The sequence below is a fragment of the Castor canadensis genome, chromosome 5 (assembly GCF_047511655.1).
Source record: "Castor canadensis chromosome 5, mCasCan1.hap1v2, whole genome shotgun sequence".
NCBI classification, from domain to species: domain Eukaryota; kingdom Metazoa; phylum Chordata; class Mammalia; order Rodentia; family Castoridae; genus Castor; species Castor canadensis.
The window spans coordinates 182,092,215-182,115,811 of record NC_133390.1 but is presented as its reverse complement, the minus strand read 5'-3'; the positions used below and the strand labels follow the sequence as shown (position 1 = coordinate 182,115,811).

Genomic DNA, 23,597 nt, shown 5'->3' with positions numbered 1-23,597 from the left:
TTTTCTGAAATCAAATTTATAGCAGAAACCAGGGAATGGGAAAGAACGTGATGTTGCTGAGGTAAAAAGCTATGAAAGTTATAGTCCAACCATACCTGGCTCCCAGGCTGGTCTACCTGCTGTGTGATGTTAGGTAGCATTCAGAGCTCCTGGTTGATTCAGTAAACATTCAAATATTAGCTCTTCACTTAAACTCAGGGTCAGAGAAAACTGTAATCCTTACAACTGCAATTACATTTAAAATGAGACTTTTAAAACAGCCTAATAGTCTAAGGGACTTGCTATTCCTTATAAGGTTCCAGGTCAGAGACAAAAGCCCACAGAGTCAAACTCACACTGTCAGCATCTTCCATCCAGGTGTGCTTACGATCTTCCTCCTCAATCCCAATACCAATCACGGCCCGCATCACTGCCTGGCAGGTAGCCACACTCCCTGCCCTGTCACATTCCTCAGCATCCTGAAAAAGGGACACAAAAATTCTGTTTATCGAATTTTGAAGTCAGAGCTTCAAGTGCCTGAAAAAGGAGCACACTATTCTTAGTGATGAGAACTAAGATATTTGGTTTGACAGGCATGCAACCTGATGGCCCTGAGCAGCCTGTCTATCATGCTATCCTGTTCACTGATACACCATCCTTTCCATCCAGCACTTCAGTGCTCAACAAATCCTGAGTACTGTATACAAAGGGTTTTATTAAGCCACTCAGTGGCTATAAGAGGTAGGTATGCTAAGGAAACTTCCAGGCAGGTACCTATAATCCTAGCTATTTGGGAAGCTGAGATTGGGAGGATCAAAGTTAGAGGTCAGCATAGGCAAATAGTTTGTGAGACCCCATCTTCCAAATAACCACAGCAAAATGGCCTGGAGGTGTGGCTCCAGCAATAGAGCATCTGTTTTGCAGGCATTAAGTCCTGAGTTCAACCCCAGTTCCACAAGGAAAAAAAAACTTCCAAAGTAGTAGGAGTAAAAGCCAAATTCGAAAATACGTTTATCTGTTAGGCTGGAACTCAAGAGTCAAAATCAGTAAAAGGAGGAAATGCTCTGACCCAGATAGGAAGAACAGTCAGGTGGGGAGCCTGGTGCACAGGAGGTGAAACAGAAACCCAGGGTATGGGGGGAGATGACCAAACACAAAGGTGTTCTAGTGGGCAGGACAGCCAGTGTTTGTAAAGTACTCCTGATTTTAGGAAAGCAGATTTTCGATGTGCAGAGAGAAGCCATACAATGTCATAATACTGATTGCAGAACATTATGAAAAAAATATATAATTTTGATATATATTTTAAAATATTTGTGCTATAAGCAATATAATCAATTTGGGGGGGGGGCAGTGCTGAAGATTGTACCCAGAGCCTCACACATGCAAGGCAAGAGTTCTATCACCAAACTGCATACTCAGGCCCCAGCAATACAACCAAAAAAGCAAAAAACACAACCCACAAAATGGGTGAAAATCCTACAAATTATATATCTGGTAAGTGGCTGATATACAGAATAATATAAAGAACTTGTAGCTAAGGGTATAGCTCAACGATAAAGCACTTGCTTGCCATACACAGGCCCTGGGTTCATTTCCCAGCACCACAAAAATAAACAAAAACCTTCTTACAACAACTCAATACAATACAGTAATAAAAAAAAAATCACAAATGGCTGAGAACAATTATGATAACCTAATTTAAAAGTGGGTAAAGTACTTCAATACATCTAATGGCACAATATGGATGAGCCATGAAAACATACTAAGTAAAAGCTAGTCACAAAAAAACACTATTATAGAGAGGAAAAGTAGAAAAGCAAGTCCATGGAGAAAAAAGTGCTTACTCAGGACTGGGGGAGAGGGACTGATGGCTAAAGGGCACGGGATTTCTTTATGGGTGATAAGAATTCTAAAATTATGATGAGAGTTGTGTAACTCTGAATATACTAAAAACCACTGAATTATACAGTTTAAAAGAGTGAATTTTACAGGTTTGAGGATGTATCTATCTCAGTAGTAGGGCGTTTGCCTGGTATGTGCAAGGCTCTGAGTTTGATCCCTAGCACTGTAAAAAAAAAAAAAAAAAAAGTGAATTGTAGAATGTTAATTGTTGCTTTATAAACTGTCAAAAATGAAACACAAATTATTTTTAAAATAATGGGCTTGGGATGTACCTCAGTGGTTAAGTGTTTACCTAGCATGCACAAGGCTCTGGGTTCAATCCTCAGTACCACAAAAAAAAAAAGCAGCACATCAATAAAGTGTGAGAGTATGCAAATGGCATGCAGGCAATGCCCCCACCCAAAAGGGATGCTGAAAAAGGTATGTTATTTGAAGAAATAGTGGCCAAAATTTTTCCAAATCTGATGAAATCTATAAACCAAGAAGCTCAAAGAACCCTGAGCACAAAAAACACAAAGGAAACTGTACGAAGAACATCAGAACCAAACTGTTCAAAAACAATAATGACAAGCCAGGATCTGGTGGCTCATGCCTGTAATCCTAGCTATTCAGGAAGCAGAGATCAGGAGGATTTCGGTTTGAACCCAGCCCAGGCTAATAGTTCATGAGACCCTATCTCAAAAAAAGGGTGGAGGCCCTGAGTAAGTACAAACCCAAGTACTGCAAAAAAAAAAAAAAAAAAAAAAAGATAAAAATCAACAACTGTGAGAGGCTGAGGCAGGAGTATCCAAGTTTGAGGCCAGTCCACAATCCTCCTGCCTTAGCCTCCTGGGATTAGACATGTACCATCATGCCCAACCACGTGTGGTTTTAAAGTAGGCATTAGGACACCTGGCAGCAGCCTACCTGGATCCACTGCTCTCGATTGATCTCTACACCATTAGCCCGCAAGGAGGTGATGGCTCGGTCAATGATCTTCTCCACCATCTGTGTGTTCCCATTGGCCTCCTCGAGCTTGGCAGCTGTAATCCAGATGTGCCGGTCTGTAGGAATATTCTCACGTGCTTTATTTAAGACCTTGCGGGCATTTTCATAAGTCTCCAGTCTCGCCAGAGCAAGCCAGAGCTACAAAGAGAAGACATCAGAGGAAGGGAGAACAGTGTGCTGGGTGCTGATAGCACTAAGTGCTGTCCTCCAGATCAGATAGCAAGCCAACTTCAATGGTCCACAGCACCTCCACAAAATGCCTTCTAAAAACTCTCAAGGACCATTTAAAGAAAAGCCTACAAGACACTCACAGCAGCATTTCTCACCCAGCTGTTCAGTTATGCTTCTAACTTAGTGACTAACCCTGGTTAGCACAAAAGATTAGTGGGACTCTTGATCAGAGGTTCCAAGCACTGGTTAAACATGCAATGTACCAGCAGACATGGAGGAACACACCCCTAATGCTAGCTATACAGGAGACATAAGTAGGATTGTGGTCTAAGGCCAGCCCTGGGCAAAAAGTGTGACACCCTATTTGAAAAATAACTAAAGCGAAAAGGGCTGGAAGCACGGCTCAACTGGTAGAGCATCATCTTAGCAAACAGGAGGCCCTGAGGCCCTGGAGGTACCCTAGTACTGCCAAAACAAGTATATAAATAAATGACTAGGTGTACCAGACTCAACAGCAAATGCTGAGGCAGAAATCAAGCAGAATGGATTCAAGCACAGATGGGTGCTCAGTCTTCTGGAATCCTCATTCCCTAGCACTACTGATTCTGCAATATTCCATTCCAAAAATGTGCATGGGCAATATATATATATATATTTTTTGGCAGTACTGGGGTTTGAACTCAGGGCTTCATGTTTGCTAGGCAGGCACTCTACCTAGCAAGGCTCCAGCCCTCTATTTTTATATAAATAAGATTAATTGTTTGGAGAATTTCACAATACCCCTTAGGATAATCAAAGACATACTAGGTATCATAAGACCAAGACCAGAAATCACTGCACAGAAATCTGTGAACTGGAGTGCTTACACTAAAGAAATCCCAACAGTTTTGGGGCAGAACTGACCCCACATGGGTTGGCAGGAAGACAGAGAAATGTTTTCTACCATTCTGTCACCCTTCAGAAACCTCTTTCAAACTCTGGCTACAATAGAAAGAATGGCCCTAACAGTGCATAGTGCAATTTTCTGCAAAGACCAGAGATGAGCAAAGACTTGGTTCTTCATGTTTGCCTCCTGCATTGCACCTACTACTTGCACAGCACTTTCCTAAGCAGCATGACTGACTAAAGCCACCTGTCACCCAGCCTGGCAGCTACTGCAAGGCAGCATCCTGGATTTCACATTCCCACCTTCTTTTTATTTTTTGACAGTACTGGGGTTTGACTCAGGGCTTCATGCTTGCTAGGAAGGCACACTAGCTATCATTTGAGGTATACCTCAAGCACTTTCTGCTCTGGCTATTTTGGATATAGGGTCTTGCTTTTTGCCCAGGCTAGCCTAGAATGCAGTCTTCCTATTTATACTTCCTACATAGCTGGGGTGATAGGTGCACACTATCACCCCCAACCATTGCTTGAGATGGGGGTCTCAAGAACTATTTGCTTGCTTGTGATCCTTACATCTCAGCCTCCCAAGTAGCTAGGTTTTCAGATGTGAGCTGGTGATGCCTGGCTCACACTGCGTTCTAATTGTAGCCTGGGTGGGCACAAGGCTCCACACATGCCACTTGACTTAGGTCTTCTTTGGTGGGGGTGGTGGACCTGAGCCTCACAGACTCACCTCCACACTGGTGGGGCAGCACTCCACAGCTCGGCTGAGCATGATTCTGGCATCTTCAGGCTCTTCCAGCTCAACAGCTGCTTTCCACAAGCGAACTGAGTTTGGAACATGCTCAAGGGCTACAAAAGGTCAAGCAGGAAAAGAGTCACAAAAAAGGGAAATAAAAGTAGGTGCCTGTGTCAGGAGCATGCTGCTGCCAACAGGGTAAGATGAACTCTCCTTAGTGACAGTCAAGGGCTACAGACCTACCTACCCCTTTTGTGGGTCCTTTCACGTCAGGAGCCAACACAAAGAACAGAAGCAGAGAACTTAGTATATAGGAAAGATCACTAGGATCATACATTAGGACTCAGGACACAGGCAACAACACAACTGAACCTCAAGAACATGCTAAGCAAAAGAAACCAATCCTCAAGAACCACCACTGTACGGTTCCATATATGTAAAGTTTGAGAACGAGAAACTAATCTTGGTAAAAGGAGTCAGAACAGTGACTGCCAGAGAATAGGTACTGTGCAGGAAATTATCGTAGTCTTCTGGGTAACAGCAATGTTTCACATTGTAGGGTGTGAATTACATACATAAGTGCACTTGTAATGACATCGAACTATACAACTAAGATCTATGTGACTTACTAAATGTATTTTTAAAAATAAAAAAATGACTACTGTCAAAAAGACCTCATAATTACGTTTCCCCTTAAAAACACCTGAAACTTCAAAAAAAGAAAAAAAAAGTCAAAAGTAAACTGGAATGGACTCCTATAGGACAATGATGGGATAGTTTGAAAGTCAGTAAGAACACAGATAATACACCTTATTTTGGGGGATGCATTCCAAGATGTTCAGTGGTTGTCTGAAACAGTTCACAGCACCAAACCCATATGTAAATACTGTGACAGCACAACAGCCCATCTGACAGGCAGGCAGGACAAGCAACACAGATATTCCAGACAAAGGATGATTCATGTCTGGGCAGGTCAGCATGAAATTTCACTATGCTACTCAGAATGTCATGCAACTTAAACTTATAACAATTATTTACTTCTGGAATTTTCTATTGAATATTTTCAAGCTGGGGTTGATTATGGGTAACTGAAGTACAAAAAAGCAAAACTATGTATAAGGGGAATGTAAATACTGTAATGCAGGGCTAGGAATGTGGTTCAGTGATTGAAGTGCTTGTCCCAGAATGTATGAGACCAAGTTTAATCTCCAGCACCACAAAACACTTGCTATATATTTAAATCCATGAAGTACTGTAATATCTAGGAATTCATAACAATGCTAAAAAAAAAAAAAAAAAGACCATAAGCCAGGCTCAGTGGTACATACCTGTAGTCCCCAGCTACTTGGGAGGCTGAGGCAGGAGGACCACTTGAGTTCTGGAATTTGGGGCCAGTCTTAACAACATAGTGACAGATACCCTGACTCTTAAAAAAGATTAAGAGTTTTAAAAATTGGGGCTGGGAGTGTAACTCACTGTGAGAGCACTTGCCTGGCATATGTAAGGCCCTGGATTCAATCCCCAGAACTAGAAAAAAAAATTTTTTTTAAATCTTAAGTGAATAAATACTACTAGCTATCTTTGTAGAAAGCTGGAGAGCCAACTTGTTATTCTGAAAGTTGGCAATTAAGGAGAACAATCAAGTACCCATTTTTTCTTGAATAAACTCAATATAACCAATAGTATTCTAAGAATGCTCTCTTTAGAAGAACTCTGGTAAGAAAGCAGACAGCCACTGTGCCTACCCCAGTGACATAAAGGATGCAGGCATGGGTCACCCACCTCTGCTCAAGGCAATAGATGAAAGCTGTGGAGAACCCTAACAAGGACAATCCACCACTGCTCAAGCTCACCTCCAACCAGGAGCAGAGAGGGCCTCTGCTTCCTGACATATGGCCACCAATACTTCCATACCAAAAGCAGTATCAAAAACAAACAAACAAAAAAAACGGGTTTGAATTAAAGGCCTTGTGCTTGCTAGGCAGGTGTCAAACCTGATTGATTCTGAAAAAAAACAAAAACAAAAACAAAACCCATCCAATCTTGATAGGGCCTCCAAATCTACCTTCCAAGTTATAAAAAAGAACCTAGGAAACAGAGGACCCATAGTAAATAACCTCATGGCTGCAGTGGGCAGTCCAGAGAACTGATCTGACTCTTTCAAGGAAAGATTCAACAATCAAGTGCAGCACTCAGACTTATTGAGACCCTGATTCACACTACTGTGCATGTGCCTGTGCATGTGCACATGTGTGCATGTGGTGTGTTGACAAGACAAGTAGGAAGATGTGAGCACGGGACATTTAGTGATATTAAAACATTGCCATTACATCACTATTCCTTCAGATGTGGCATGGTACGTTGTAGGTAAAAATATCCATACTTTTTTAAAGGAACATGCTTTTAAAAACAGCATGGGGAGCTAGATGCCAGTGGCTCACATCTGTAATCCTAGCTACTCGGGAGGTCTCTAGAGATCAGGAGGATCACAGTTCCAAGCCAGCCCAGGCAACTAGTTTGCAAGAACCTATCTCAAAAAAAACCCAACATAAAACAAGGCTGGCAGAGTGGATCAACATGGGATTTGCTTCACATGACAACCGAAGCTGAGGGTAGGCTGGAGAAGGCACAGTTATGCCTGTTAGGGCAGAGGGTGGTAAAGAACGCTGCACACGATCCATACTTCCGGAATGTTTGGAAATTGTTAAAAAACAAGCTGCATGCAAGATAAGCATGCATCCACAAGGAAGGCTGGTGGGGCAGGCTGGGATGAGCAGAGAGAGCACAGAAAACAGAAACTGGCCTGGGAGGCTGCTGTGCACCTGGAGGCAGACTGAGCATTAACTAAGAGAACAAAGGGCACTGCCTGGCTTCCCCACATTCTGGCTGTCTCAAAAGCACTTAGAGTGACATCAGGGGAGGAGATGCCTCAGGAGAATTGCAACATCATGTCGTTCAGAAGCATCTAAGATTTTGTTTTAAGCAGCAGAGTCCTTTCTTCAGACACAATTTACCAAATAGCTCTAAATAGAGAGCAAATAACAAAGCTCTGCAGTGTGAGGATGCAGGGAGGCCTCAGGCCCTTGGCAGCCAGGGTAAACCCCTATAGGTTTGATGGTGACTGCCTGGAGCTGACAGACAACAGAATACTTCCAAGGCAGACCCCAGAGGATCTTGTTTCCTGTGAACTCATGGGCCAACCTTGCTGAAAACAGGCCTAAGGCTTAATGTTACAATGTGTGAACCCACAAAACTTCTCATGTGAAATTAGTACAGACTGCGCTATCTAGGGAAGCTGGACAAAGCTGGGTGTGGTGTGGTCCTCTGAGGCCACTCACCAGTGGAAGCAAGTGCCCTCCTGTGTCTAAGGAGATAGGGGCCTAAAGCAACAAACAGCTCAGAAGCAGCTCCAGTCTCTTCTGAACCCACATCTTTAGTAGAAGAAAGTTTTGCTCTCCTGTTGAAGGAAACAGCCTTTGTCAGGGAGCAAGCACCTGGCTGAGGACATGAAGCAACAAGCAACCTGCCCTTACCATGAACTGAGTATTACCTGGCAGGCCAAGCCTCAAGGATGGGTGGTTGTGGTGGCAGCTTCATCAGGGGAAATGGTAGAGAAGCAGGAGTAGAGCAAAGGTGAGTAGAGCAAAAGTAGGTACAGCACAGGGAAACTGCCTAAACCATAGGCAGATGCCTCCCACTAGGGGCTGGTTAACTGCCTGCCTCCCTTAGCCCAGACTTATAGCTCTGGGGAGTGTCTCAGTCCAAGGGACTGAGAAGGAAAAAGCCCTGAGGCTGACACAGTTTTACACAGCACACTGGCACCAAAACCCCAACCTAGGACTTGGTTATCAACTAATTGTTCACTCAGTCAACCAACAGATGAACAGAAGACATATTTATATCGATTCAGCAGGACATGGCCTTCTACTCTCTCTTCAGTCAGAGCAGAATGGCAGTATGCCTCCTGAGCACTTGGAGCACTAGCTGAGAGAAAGACCCCAAAGCCAGGCCTCAACCTTCCAAGATGCACTGCATACTGTGTGCAGACACCAACCTACACAGCAGAGCACACAGGTCTGAAAACGTGCAGTGCTATCCAAGTAGCTGCCCTCAGTTTCACCTTTGTGAACTCTGCTGTTGGGAGTCCTAGTGCCAAGGCAAGAACGTATTAACCAGCACATGGCCACTACTCTGACATGAGACAACTGAGAGAGCCACCATCCCATGATCTCCTAGTGCACCAGCCCTGGCTGGCGAAGCCAAATCTGTCTCCTAAAGAGAAACCAAGTTGCCACCATACCCTGGAAAAACAATGCTGACAGTCCAAAGGGTCCTGAGTCTCAGTAGTGTTTTCATTTCCAAGTGAAAAAGTTAATGGAAAAAGGGGTGGTAGAGTAACACAAGTGGTAGAACGCCTGCCTAGTACTGGGGATTTTGTCAATCCCCAGTACTGACAAAAAAAAAGAGAGAAAGTTAATGGAAGAGGTGGACATGGTGGTATACACCTGTAACCCCAGCACTTAGGAAGCTGAGGCACAAGGATTAAGAGTTCAAGGCCAGCCTGAGCTATACAGCAAGACCCTGTCTCAAAAAAAAGCAGGCAAAAGAGGCAAAACCATCACAGACTCTTTCTTTGGAGATAAAGGTCTGGGTAACCCATCCAGGTAAAAAACTCAGACTAGGTAACTCCACAGCAGAGGAAGACAAAAGTCCTACCTTCAGCAGGGAGCACAGAAACAGGACACGGAACAAAGCACCTGCTCTCTACATGTTGGGGAGACCTCCATACTACTTCTTCCTCTTACTCTGTATACTGACAGAGGCCAACTTTGTATTCAGTCCCTAAAGTACAAGGTGCCCTGGTGAGACAATAGATGGAGTCACCAGCTTCACCCAGACAGGGTTAGCCCTCTGTGTCACTTTCTCCTTCATCCAAAGAGGGCATGACCTTGAGGTCCTCTGTCATATTCTCCTTCAACCAGAAAGAGTGTGATCCCAGGTCTTCTGTCCCACTATTTTTTACCCAGAGAGGACAGGACCTGAGACCCTGTCATACTCTCCTTTACCCAGAGAGGGCATGACCTCAGGGCCCTCTGACCCACTCTCATTCGCTCAGACACCCAGCCTCCTACAGGGCCGTCAGCAGCCCACAGGGACGGTGCTAAAACCAGGTTCTACCAACCAGCTGATTTTTCCAGGAGCTGCCCACATCATGGAGCTCACTATAGGGAAATCTGGTTTCAGCAGCGGCACAGGAACCATTGGTCAAGCAATGCACACAAAAGAGCCACACACCCCAAAGTGGGCCAGAAATGGGAATGGGAATTCTCAACACTAGACACTACTATGACAAAGACAGGACCACACAGCAGCCAATGGGATGTCCTGTGTCTACCTGACCTTCCAAGGAGGACATCCAATACACTGGGGGCTGTACTGTCCCTGTGCTCCCAGAAGGACATTGTCAGTGATGGCCTCTGAAAGATGCCATACTTTATGGACAACAGGACTTGGTTCCGGTATAAAAAATAACTTCACTTTCATGCAATCGTGCTAATTAGCAGTCACACAGTACTTTACACACATCATGGTTAACCAAATTACCTTAAGGACAGTTAAGAGCAAACAGAATGATGGCCTGGCCCCTCCAGGACACTCTGCTCATTAGAGGCACCACCTGACCAGCAGGCTCATAGACTATACTACCTGCCCTAATTGTGAAAGCCCTCCTCTCTTTTTCAAATAAAGACACTTAAGTTCTGAGGTTAGTATATGCCCAAGGTCACTCAGCTTCCTCTGATCTCACACCAGTACCCAAACTTCCTGTTCTCCAAGTAAGAACTAAGATGTTACTCCACCTGATTGTGGCCCTGCCAAGTCCCCAACAGCTGACTTGATTCCCAAGGCACTGTCTTGGTTTTAAAGCCAGGCTCTTCCAGAAATACCCATCTTTCAAGTGCTTAGCAAATCTCAGCAGCAGTTCCAAGCTCTGCCCCATACACCCAGGAGAAAGAATGCTGACTCCAGAAACTCTCTCATGGAAGGCCAGGCCAGAACTGGAATCAGGGAATAGCAGCAAAAGCCAGTCTGGTATTTCAAAACTCCTTCACCTTAGCACAGCATCTCTGCCTAAAGCAGAACAAGGTAGCCTCTCTCTGTGAGAGCCACAGGAGCACTGGAAAGGCGTCCCTCATAATCCCTCCCTATTCCACTGCACGACCCACCTCCAGGAACACTGGAATTTTCCCAAATTCAAGCCCACCTGGAAATGAACCCAGACAATCTGATGGTAAGCAGGGAGTGGCTACAAAGATATTCATCACCATTCGTCCAACGGTGGCAGGGAGAAATCTGCAGAGCTTCTCTAAATAAATAAATAAATAATATCTATTATTCAGAACTTAAAGTGCCTTTCATCAAAGAACTATTTTCCAGGCTGAAAATTGGTAAGAAGTTATTTCTACAAACCAAGACAGGTGCTAATTTTCTACTCCTAGCCTCATTGTAAGATTGATTCTAGCTGAGCATTGGTGGCTCACGCCTGTAATCCTAGATACTCAGGAGGCAGAGATCAGCAGGCAGAAGGATCACAGTTTGAGGTCAGTCCAGGCAAATAGTTCCTAAGACCTTATCTTGAAAAAAACCAATCACAAAAAGGGAAAGTGGACTGGCTCAAGATGTAAGCCCTGAGTTCAAGCCTCAGTACCACAAAAAAAAAAGACTGGCTCTAAGCATTCAATAGGCTGGGCTATACCTAAGAAACCAGAACTGCCAAAGGAATTCACACCTTGGTGTATGAAGTCACCTGCTCAGGGGAACTAGAGAACTGCCACACACACAGCAGACTCCTGGTCACTCACAAACAGGCAACCAGTAGGCAGAAACTACATTTAATCCAAAAAGCCCAGGCTCCCAAAGCCCCATCAGCATAGGAGCCCTAAAGTGACTCTTATTCTCCACTCAAAACATGATCTGAAAAAGAAGGGCTAGAAACCAACCACAGAAGATGCCTTGACTCCACAAACAGACCTGACTATACTCAGGCTAAATTCAGGCAGAATAAGCCACCTGCACAAGTTGCTGCAGAATGCTCCTCTGACCAGTACCTGCTCCGGAGCCAAGTATGAAAGCAGCATTTACTAGAAGTTCTAAAACAGGGAGCAACAGCATTCCTTTTATGAGTCCCACAGTAATGAGCAATACACATCTGCCCACAAAATCTCTGATCAAGGGCAGACAGCAAACCTCACCTTGTAGGGACTATGGGGTACAGGTCATCAACGAGGGAAGAAGTTCAGTCACCATGCACTCAGGTGTGACTACTGGTCACCCAGATATACAGCAAGTGGTACACTACCCCATAGGCACACCTCACATCGTGTCAAAGGCCCTGGGCAGGTCCACCCTTTCCTACAGCCATCTCACTCAGCCTCCAGAGCTCCAGAAGCAGGTTTATAACTCATCCTACCCTCATCTAGGAAAACCTGGCTGATAGTGACTTCCTGGCTTACATACTGGAGAAAGGCAAGATTTCAGTCTCAATCCAAGTCTCCAACCAAGAGAGGAACTCCTCCACAACAGTGTCCCTCCCCTATAGAGGGTCAAAGGGCAGAGGCAAACCAGTGCAGAAAAAGGCCTGGAAAACATCACCCGCCCCTAACTACTCTCACCAAGAGCCTAAGCTGAGGAGCAGAAGAGCTCCTCTCCAAGACAAATCAACAAAACACACCTCCTTCAAGTGACACAACCTGCAGGGACAACTGCTTATTAATAGGCACTTCCAAGGGAGGCTCACCTTTCCGAAGAACCCGCTTTTTTGCTCGAATGTCTGTTTCCAGCTCTGCTGCTCTGATGTAAATCCTAACAGACTGTGGGAGATGGCGGACAGCTTGGGCCACCACAGCCTTGGCTGTGTCCCCAGGCTGCAACCTGGCTGCTTCTAGCCAAACGTCTTCACTCTGGACCAACAGAAAAGAGTAGTAAGTACATGTATACACTGTGAGCTGCAATGGAGCAGCAAGTACCTCTGGAGCCCCCAGATTCTATAAAAGTCAATCAGTTTGACCACAAACACACTTACACACAGCTTGTGCTGTAATGCCAAGCCTCAAAAATATGGGTACCATGTCTGAATGAAGAACACACAGAACACTTTGCAACAATACAGTTGGCAGTCCGGAGGTTTGAATGGCAGAGTGCCTGCCTAGCAAGTACCAAGCCCTGAATTCAAACTCCAGTACCACCAAAAAAATAACAAAAACCTACAATTTGCAAGAATACAGGTCCATGAGGCTAAAAATCTGCCTGGGAAGTTCTGATTTGTGCCTAACACCCTGGGGTAGTATTTCACAGGGTGTCCTCCACTACCAGGATCACCTGATCTGTACAGTAAAGTACACAAGCACTAAGAGGGTTTCACAGTACTTTTTAAGCTTATCTGGCCATCCCACCTTCCAAAACACAAGTACTGGAATATTCTCCTAAGAGTTAGCACTCATTTTTAGGTTTCACACATTATGTGGGGTGATGAGCTCCTTCTAGTGAAGGCTACCCTGCCTTAAACTAATGATGGATCAGTCTTTGCTCCATGTGAAAATAAGCAGGAAAAAAAACCTTTTCCACTGTTCACACCCTCCTTGGCCTATCCATCTTACAGTTACCACACCAGGGGGAAACAGACTTGCTCTGCTAGGTTTCTCTCAAAGGTACCTTGCCTAACACAGACACAGAAGGTCTGTTGACAACCAGCAATAATGTAGCTGTCATAGAAAACATCCTACAACAGGCTTCACCTTAGGGCACATCTCAGTCCCCTTCATAATAAGGTTCCGAGCCACTTGCAGCTTTCCAGTGACTTCTTCCAGGCGAGCTGATGCAATCCAGGCTGGTGGGTGATGAGGATTTGTCTCCCGAACAGACTTGAGAAGCAGCCGTGCCTTCTTGATGTCACTAGAAGAGTAAGAATGAAAACAGCATCAGGCCACACTGCCTGCCAGGAGTGTGCCAATACCCAGGGAGAAAGCGCCCCCTTCAGACAATGTTTGAATTGTTGATGAAGATGTGCAAAGAGACAGGAGCTGAGGCAGAACTCTGGTCAGCAGGACTCTGAGCCCTGCTAGGCATCCTGCAAACAAATTCTGAGCCCTAAGGATCCAGATAGGATACATGGGACATATAGCAAGCTGCGTTCTAGCTCAGCACAGATACCACCTTTGAATATTACTTGTGAAACATTTACCACACACGATAAATGTATACAGGTATGTTTTATCTTTTTTTTTTTTTTTTTTGATGATACTGGGGATTGAACTCAGGGTCTCAAGCTTGCTAGGGAGGCACTCTACCACTTGAGCCATATCCCTAGCCCTCAAATATATTTTAAATGAAAACCAACCCACTCTACATTTCTTAGAACACTAAGTCATATTTTGATTGCATATTTTCCAAATAAAATCCAAAATATTCTAGGCAACTAGAGTTCCCATACCAATCCACAAATTCTGCAAAGCACTTACTTGATGTCCCCTCCATGGGTTGGAATCATAGAGTTTAGATCCGTCAGATAGCCTTTGGGGTCCACAACAGTCTGCCCACTCACTGAGTCAGATACCTGTGAGACAAACCAAGCTGAGAATCAGCTGGATATGACCAGCAATGTCCAAAACAAAGTACTTACAGGTCCTGGAACCCCTTCCCCCCTTCCCATGCCCTGACCAACAATGGGTAGCCAGGGAAAAAGGAGAAAACAAATTTAATTTAATTCAGACAACAGTTTGTGAGACAATAAACAAATTTATTCTACACAAAAAAAGATACCTACTAAAAAATGACACCTCTACCTTTTACCGCCATCCCTTGAGGGTGGCTCACACCTGTAATCCTAGCTACTCAGGAGGCAGAGATCAGGAGGATCGAAGTTTGAAGTCAGCCCAGGCAAGTAGTTGGCGAGACCCTATCTTGAAAATACCCAACTCAAAACAGGGCTGGTAGAGTGACCAGTGCTACTAGAGTACAAGCCTAGCAAGTGTGAGGCCCTGAGTTCAAACCCCAATACTGCCTTCCACCCCCAAAAAGAAAAAAAACCCAAGGAGGAGAAAAAAGATTAATTGGTGTTAGGGGTGTAGCTCAGTGGTACAGCAGAATCTACCTAGCATGTGTAAAGCTCTAGGTTCAATTCCCAGCATCAAAAAAATACAAAAGAAACCCTAAAAGTTCTAGGGAAAAAAACTAAGTAGAAACTAAAAAGGCCTTTCCAACAATGAGCAAAACTCAGAAATCATAAAGTAAAAGACCGATAATTTCAACAATTTTTTAAAATCAGTATATAGTGATTAATTATATAATTTTAGTTGTGAGTTTGAAAATTACCATGATAAACAACAATTAAGAAAACTTTTTTTTTTTTTTGGTGGGACTGGGTTTTGAACTCGGGGCTTAGTGCTTACAAAAGCAGACAGTCTTGAGTCACATCTCCAGCCCATTTTGGTATAATTATTTTGGAGATTGGGTCTCTTGAACTATTTGTCCAGGCTGGCCTTGAACCACAATCCTCCCGATCTCAGCCCAAGTAGCTAGGATTATGAGCACAACCCACCAGTGCCCAGTATGGAAACTTAATTTAAAAATGGGCATGGCTAGGGATGCAGTGGTAGGGTGCTTGCCTAGCATGACGAACCTTGGGTTCCATCCCCAGCACCACAAAAAGGTGGTAGTGGGAGGGGGAAAGCACCAAAACTTAAATAGATATGGCTCTAAAGAAGATATACACACAGCCAGTAAGCACACAGAAAGATGCTCCACTTCACTATTGCAAATGAAAATCAGTGAGCTACTACTTCACACCCATTAGGATGGCCACATCAAGGAAAAAAGGAAAAGAAGTGTTGAAAAGAATGTGGAGAAACTGGAAAAAGCATTGTACACTGCTGTTAGAAATGTAAAATGGAGCCAGGTATGATTGTACACACCTATGATCACAGCACTCAGAAGGCTAAGGCAGGAGGCTCGTGAGTTTGAGGCCAATCTGGACTACATTGAGAAATTCTGTCTCAAAAAGGTCTGGAGGTGTTGCTCAAATGGTGCAGTGCCTGCCCAGCAAGCACAAGGCCCAGAGTTCAAACCCTGGTACTGCAAAAAACAAAAAACAAAAAAAGCCCTATTGCACCAGCAAAAAGCAAGACCCTATCTCAAAAATACCCAACACAAAAAGGGCTGGTAGAGTGGCTCAAGTGGTAGAGCATTTGCCTAGTAAGTACAAAGCCGAGTTCAGAACCACTAAAAAAAACCCAAAACAAAACAAAAAAACTCTTGGCTTGGGACATAGCTTAGTGCTAGTGCTTGCCTAGAAATGTAAACTGGTATAGCAGCTATGGAAAATAGTATAATTGTTCCTGGAAAAATTAAACATAAAATTACCATATTCCAGCAATTCCACTTCTGGGTATATACCCAAAAGAACTGAAAGCAGGGTCTCAGAAAAATATTTGTATGCCTACATTCATAGCAGTATTATTCTCAAAAGACAAAAGATGAATGAGTAAACCATGTATGTATGTATATTTCTATACATATATACATACAACAGAACAACAGAATATTAACCAGTCTTTTTTTTTTTTTTTTTTTTTTTGCAGTACCAGGGCTAGAACTCAGGGCCTACACCTTGAGCCACTCCATTCCAAAAATACCCAAATACTTCTTAGGTATTTTTGAGATAGGGTCTGGTAAACTGTTTGCCTGGGCTGGCTTTGAACTGCTATCCTCCTGATCTCTGCCTCCTGAGTAGCTAGGATTACAGGCATGAGCCACCAGTACCCAGCCAGAATGTTAACCAGTCTTAAAAAGGAAATTCTGACACATGTTACCACATGGATGAACCTTGAAGACATCAAATCAAATGAGGTAAGTCAGAAGCAAATAGAAAACTACTGTATGATCTACCTATGTAAGGTACCTAAGAATCCATCAAAGTTATAGAGACAGAAAGTAGAATGGGGGATGCCAGGGGCTGGGAAGAGGAATAAAGGGTTAAATGTTCAATGGGTCCAGTTTCAGTTTGTGATGATGAGTTCTGGAGATGGATGGTGGTGATGACTATGAAAGTACTTACTATATCAATGAACATATATTTTAAAATGATTAAAATGGCTGGGCATGGTAGCATGTGCCTGTAGTCCCAGCTGCTTGGGAGGTTGAGGCATGTAGATCACTTGAGCCAAGGACTTTGTGGCCAGCCTGGGCAAAAATGCAAGACCCTATCTCTAAAACAGCCAGAGCAAAAAGAGCTGACTACATAGCTCAAGCAGTAGAGAGCACGTCTAGCAAAAGTGAGGATCCTAGTTCAAACTCCAGTACTGCAAAGAAAAAAAAAAAATTTGCTACAACAAAGGTTTTTTTTTGGTGGTACTGGGGTCTGAACACAAGGCCTTACACTTGGTTAGGCATGTGCTCTTACCGCTTGAGCCACCACTCCACCAGCACTTTTTTGTGATGGTTTAATTAAGTGCTTCAAAAATATATCTCTTAGGTGAAGATGGGTGGCTAACACCTGTAATTCTAGCTGCTTAGGAGGCAGAGATCAGCAGAATCACAGTTGGAAGTCAGCCCAGGCAAACAGTTTGAGATCCTATCTCAAAAGTACCCATCACAACAAAAGGGCTGGCTAAGTGGCTCAAGCAGTAAGAGCACCTGCTTAGCAAACATAAGGCTCTAAATTCAAACCCCAGTGCCACCAAAAAAAAAAAGTTTATCTGTTGTTTTACCTTCTTGAGGGGAAAGGTTATGTTAACAAATCCTGAGTTGTCCACCCAAATAATCTCTGTCATTTTCAAAGAAGCCAAATGGTGTTACTCAATTGTCTCTGGCCTCATTCCACAAGGAAGCCTAAGCATAGCAACCCCTGTCTCCCTCTACTCTCCTTTGCAAATGGTTTGGTGGCTAAGAGAAGCAGACTAATAACTGGAATTAAATATAAATAGAGATTAATAATACAAAGAGAACAGCAGTACCAGAAAATAATTCTGCAAGAAATTTGAGTATCTTCACTCTTTAGGTTGCAGCTGTCTGCAGTCTCTTATTGTTTTCTGTTTGGACATAGGCAGGGTGAAATCTAAAACCTGCACAAGGACAGTAAGAGAGATTTACAGCTTCTTCAGTGTTTACATTTTTTTAAGGATATCCAACTCTTGAAATGTCCTTTAGCTATAGTCAGCAAACTAAAAGTATGATTCTTATATTAACAATGTATTCATGGGAAAAAGTAAAAATAAGTTACACAGCAAACACACACAAAGAGGTGGAGATCCAAAGACTCTCCATGCAAGGTTTATCCAGACAAAAACAAGACCCTATCAGAAAAATACTTAAAGCAAAAAAGGTCTGAGGGTGCGGCTCAAGTGGTAGAGCACCTGCCTACCTAGCCAAAGGCTGAGTTCAAACCCCGGTACCTAAAAAAAAAAAAAAATTTACTTAAATGAACATAGATAAAAGCCTGAAAATTCATCAAAACTCAGCTTGTAAGAGTAAAAACAGTAAGCAGGGTGCCAGTGGCTCACATCTATAATCCTAGTACTCAGGAAGCTAAGTGATCATGACTCCAGGCAAACAGTTTGGGAGATCCTATCTGGGAAATACCAAACACACACACATTTATAAGCCAGGTGTAGTGGTACATACCTATAATCCCAACACTCACGATACTGAGGCAGAAGAATCACAGATTTGACACCAACCTGAGCTATATAGCAAGACTCTGTCTCAGAACAAAATGAAAGCCAGGTGCTAATGACTCACACCTGTACTAGGGAGGCAGCGATCAGGAAGATCACAGTTCAAGGCCAGCCCAGTCAAATAGTTCAAGACCCCATCTCCAAAATAACCAGACCAAAATGGGCTGTAGGTGTGGCTCGAGCAATAGAGTACCTGCTTTGCAATACACAAAGCCCTGAGTTCAAACCCCAGTTCCACCCAAAAAAAAAAAAAAAAGAGCTGAGGGCATAGGGCTGGCCTCAAATTCATAATCTTTCTGCCTCCACCTTACAAATACTTGGGATTACAGGCATGTGCTACCATGCCTAGCCCCAGAAAGGGTTCTCTACTTCATTGGGGTCTCTTTTTGCAGTGCTAGGGATTAAACCCAAGGCCCTGCACAAACTAGGCAAGCACTTTATCACTGAGCAACATCTCAAACCCTTGCTGGTTTTTTTTTTTTTAAAACAACTATATTAGTTTTATAATCAAACAACAAAAATTTTTAATTATCATCTTTAGAAAAACACTGTGTAACAAACGCTCACCTGGCTCAGCCTCATGTCCATCAGGGTATTCCTTGCTTGGCCAATCTTCCTCATGTCCAGCTCCCCTGTACCAGGTGTCATCAATCCTGGTGTCATCCCACCTGGGTATGGAGTGTTCAGGCCACCTGGATAGGGTGTGTTCAGTCCTCCAAATTGCTGGGGGAAAGAATAAAATGCTGGCTCACACTGTCATGATGAAAAACCTCACCTCCTCACTGGGCAAAAACTTAAGACCCTGTCTGAAAAATTTAACTAAAGGAAAAAAGGGTTGGAGGCGAGGCTTGTGCAGTAGAGCACCTGCCTGGTAAGCAGGAGGCCCTCTGTTTGAACCCCAGTATTGACAGACACAGCTCTGCAGACAGAGTTGGCCATAGTAGAGCTACTGAACTGCACAAGCACTCAATCCAACACTACCTACCATTCCCGTTGTGCCCTGTCCACACTAAATGACCCCATTCTCCTTCCTTTCAGGTGCTCACTGTTTGTCGGGGATCCACAGAGGTGTGGTTCTCTCCAGTTTGTAAGTGTTTGGCAAAGAAACTGTCAGGAACAGGAGTCAGCTTCTCATAGCGTGGGTTCCGCTGGCGTTTGTTTCTGGCATCGCCAACCTCTGGGATGCTCAGCCACTCTTCTTCTGTAACCTCTGCCAGCTTCCTCTGGAAACACACAGCTCCAAATCATGAATTGTCTGCAGGACTTACGGTTCAAGTCGGACTATGCTCACCCTCCCCAGTCTCCAGTCCGTCATGTCTTAGAAAGGACTGAGGTAAAAATAGTTTTCCACTTTACTTAGAGAAATCAACTTATTGGATCTATTTCACTAAAATATAAATTATTCTGTCAAAGTCCAGCAGACTTAGCTTAGAAAACCTTATGTATAAATGGAGCTATAATCACAAAGAAAGTAAGTTTATTTGTCCTACCTTTCACATTAGGGGGAGGAATGGGTTTGTTTTTGTTTTTAACATATGTATACACATTATCAAAAATACCGAAGCATGAACTTCTTCTAAACAATTACCTCTCTGAATCAAACAAACAGCACAGTAAGGGCTCAACAGCACCACAACAAAGTAGTCTGGTCCTCTGCTGCTTGGGTGAAGTACAAGAGAACTACATGCCAACCCATCTGCTTACCTTGAGATCTGAGAACTGCTGTTGGATTTTGGGGCGTTCCATTCGGTATTTCTCAATTTCTTCTTTCTCTCTTTGCTCTCTAGGAAATAAAACATGTGCCTGCATTAGAAATACTGGATGTCCATACAAAACAAAGTTGGTTTGTTATCTGTCTTACAGTTGAAAATTCTAAGTAAAAATATCAGAGTCAGGTACCAGTGGCTCTCACCTGTAATCCTAGCTACTTGAGAGGCTGAGATTGGGAGGATCACTGTGCCAAGTCAGCCTGGGTAAAAGAGTTTGCAAGACCCCATCTTAATGGAAAAAAGCTGGGTGTGGTGACACGCACCTGTCCCTGTCATCCCAGCAACAGTGGGAAGCATAAAATAGGAGGATCATGGTTCTGGCCAGCCAGGATACAAAGCAAGATCCCCACCACCAATCTTCAAAATAACCAGAGCAAAATGGACTGGTGGTGTGGCTCAAGTGGCAGAGCATTTGCTTTGCAAGCTCAAAGCCGAGTTCAAACCCCAGTCCCACCAAAAAAAAAAAAAACAAAAGGCCAACCAAGCTGACTACCAGTATGATATGAACCAAGCAGTTAATACTTGTAAACACTGAGATTTTACTTTCTTCCATAAGTTAAAAATGAAAACATCTGTTGGTAGGAATTTTAATGTAGTATGATAAAACCACTGGGGATTTAGCTCAGTGGTAGAGTGCTTGCTTGGCATGTGTAGGACCTTGGGTTTGATCAAACTAAAAGAAAAAAGAAAAGTTGAAGAAAGTATTATGATAAATCATGTGCTGCAAAAAGATCAACACATCTCTGTGAGCTGGAAATGGTCAGTCCACAAGGCTCCTGACATGAATCATCGAAAACAGCCACACCGGGTAGGGGGAGGGGGGAAAAATGACCCAAGCATTGTATCCACATATGAATAATAATAATAATAAAAAAAAGAAAACAGCCACACCTATCAGGTTTCCTGGCCATGGAGGTTCCACCTGATTTTAACCAAGCCTCAGGTCCAACTTCCACTCCACAGAAAATAACAGAGCAGAACAAGCTAAAAGACACTCTGAGGAAATAGGCAGCCATTTCATAATTATGTCCTCGTACAAAAAGATCTTTTCAAAATCAATGTCATGAGCAGGTTAAAGAGGCAGTAAAATCCGAGCTACTTGGGAGGTGGAGATCAGGAGGATTGAGGTTCGAGGTCAGCCTGGGCAAATAGTTTGCAGAACCCCCATCTCCAAAATAAGCAGGGCAAAATGGATTGGAGGTGTGGTTCAAGCACTAGAGCACCTGCTTTGCAAGCACATAGCCCTGAGTTCAAGATCCAATCCGACCAAAATAAGAGGCAGGAAGAGGGAGCTATTCTAAATTAAGAGTCTTAGGAGACAGGACCTGACAACTAATCCTGATTTATCCTAGTGGATGGGGAAAAAACATTTTAGTGTTCTGGTGCCTGGCTGTTAGATAACAGAATTGGAGTTTGTGTTGTTAGGTATGATAAAGACACAAGGCCCAAGTGGGAGATGGATGCTAAGTACTTGGGACTGGGGTGCACTGGAAATGACCCAGTAACAACACCCACAGATGCATAAGAAAATATTCAAATTATAAACAAGTGTTGAGACTAAAACTAAGAGAGAATATGGTGGTCACTGGTTACTCTTTTTTTTTTTGGTGGAACTGGGATTTTGAACTCATGACTCTTATCACTTGAGCCACACCTTGAGTCCATTTTGTACTGCTTATTTTAGAGATGGGATCTCTCAAACTATTTGCCTGGGTTGGCCTTGAAATTCATTCCTCCTGATTTCCTCCTCCCAAGTAGCTAGGATAGCAGGCATGAGCCACTGGTTCAAAGGCTTTTACTAGTCTTTTACTTATTTATATTATGATTATTTTTAGATAATTTCAGATTATTTTCAGATTATTTCACCAACTACTTTTTAAAAATATGATGACTTTCTATATGTATCCATGTCAGTGATATTTAAAATGAATTAATCCCAAAGGACTGAAATCAAATCTTTTTTTTTTTTTTTTTTTTCTTTTTGGCAATACTGGAGTTTGAACTTAGGGCCTCAGGCTTGCTAGGAAGGTGCTCTTACCGCTTGAGCCAGTCCATCAGCCCTTTTTTGTGATGGGTGAGCCACTGGTGCCAACTGAAATCAAATCTTTAAAATGCAAAACTACTCACACTTAATTACTACAGCTATAAAATGATTTAATAATGAGTTTTTCTGCCAGGCACCAATGGCTCACACCTGTAACCCTAGCTACTCATTCATGAGGCAGAAATCAGGAGGATCATGGTTCCAGGCCAGCCAGGGCAAACAGTTCACAAGAATTTCTCTCAAAAATATTCAACACAAAAACGAACTAACAGAGTGGCTCAAGTAGAATGCCTGCCTGCCTAGCAAGCGTGAGGCCCTGAATTCAAACCCCAGTACAGCAAGAAAAAAAAAAAAAATGAATCCCTCACTGCTTCCCAGCTCTCAAGACAGATCTCAATGTGCAGCCCAGGTGGGTCATGATTCTCTTACCTCAACTTCCCAGGTGCTGAGATTATGGACATGTACCACTATGCCCTATATTAATAAGCTCTCCAAAAAAATCACTGAAACAGGTGGGTATGGTGATACACATCTGTGTGACATCGATATCTGTGATACGAGCATTTGGAGGCTAAGGCAGGAAGATCATAAGTTCAAAGCCAGTTTGGGTAAGATAATGAGACCCTGTCTCAAAGACAAAAAAAAACAATAAAAATCCTCAAAAGAAATTACTTAAAGAATCTCAAAAAAATCAAAAATTTGGACTGGAAGATTGGCTCATGCAGGATGCCTCCCTAGCAAGCATGAGGTCCTGAATTCAAACCCAGTACTGCTGAAAAACTTTAAAAAAAAAAAAAGAAAAGAAAAAGTTAAAAGTTCTACATACCTTAAGAAGTTATAAGATGGCATGTATAAAAAAACAATAGATGAGACAGGGATATAACTTAATTGGTAGAGCACTCGCCTAGCATGCCCAAAGCCCTGGGTCAGAGCCTTAGCACCACCAAAACCAAAAGCAATACAAAGAGGAAAAAGAACCAAAATGTTAAGTGTTAACTTTCTGAACTCATGAGCAAATGTTATACTCATACCTCATCTCACTTTCCTAATATTCTTTAATGAGAATGTTTTTTATTACAGTATTGGGGCTTGAACTCAGGGCCTACACCTTGAGTCACTCCATCAGCCCTTTTTTGTGTCTGTTAGGTATTTTTGAACAGGGTCTTGCAAACTACTTGTCCAGGCTGGCTTTGAACGATGATCTTCCTGATCTCTGCCTCCTGAGTAGCTAGGATTACAGGAGTGAGCCACCAGCACCTGGCAAGAATGTATTTTTTTTTATAATTTAAAAAACCCTACACCTATAATCCCAGCTACTGAGGAGGCAGAGAGCAGGAATGTAGTTCAAAGCCAGCCCAGGCAAAAAGTTATCTACACCCCATCTCAACCAA

The 23,597-nt window shown here is 43.2% G+C and overlaps 1 protein-coding gene across 1 annotated transcript in view; it reads right to left on the bottom strand.

Moving 5' to 3' along the window:
- Positions 1 to 23,597, bottom strand: part of Prpf6 (pre-mRNA processing factor 6) — a 42,628-nt gene that overhangs the window by 15,784 nt on the left and 3,247 nt on the right. Inside the window, exons 4-12 of the mRNA XM_020161064.2 lie at positions 20,098 to 20,176; positions 19,440 to 19,616; positions 18,961 to 19,116; positions 14,182 to 14,276; positions 13,459 to 13,615; positions 12,462 to 12,624; positions 4,661 to 4,779; positions 2,791 to 3,009; positions 336 to 458 (exon numbers count right to left, since the gene is read on the bottom strand). Coding sequence (XP_020016653.1) covers positions 336 to 458; positions 2,791 to 3,009; positions 4,661 to 4,779; positions 12,462 to 12,624; positions 13,459 to 13,615; positions 14,182 to 14,276; positions 18,961 to 19,116; positions 19,440 to 19,616; positions 20,098 to 20,176 — 1,288 coding nt within the window. The remainder of the gene's footprint in view (positions 1 to 335; positions 459 to 2,790; positions 3,010 to 4,660; positions 4,780 to 12,461; positions 12,625 to 13,458; positions 13,616 to 14,181; positions 14,277 to 18,960; positions 19,117 to 19,439; positions 19,617 to 20,097; positions 20,177 to 23,597) is intronic.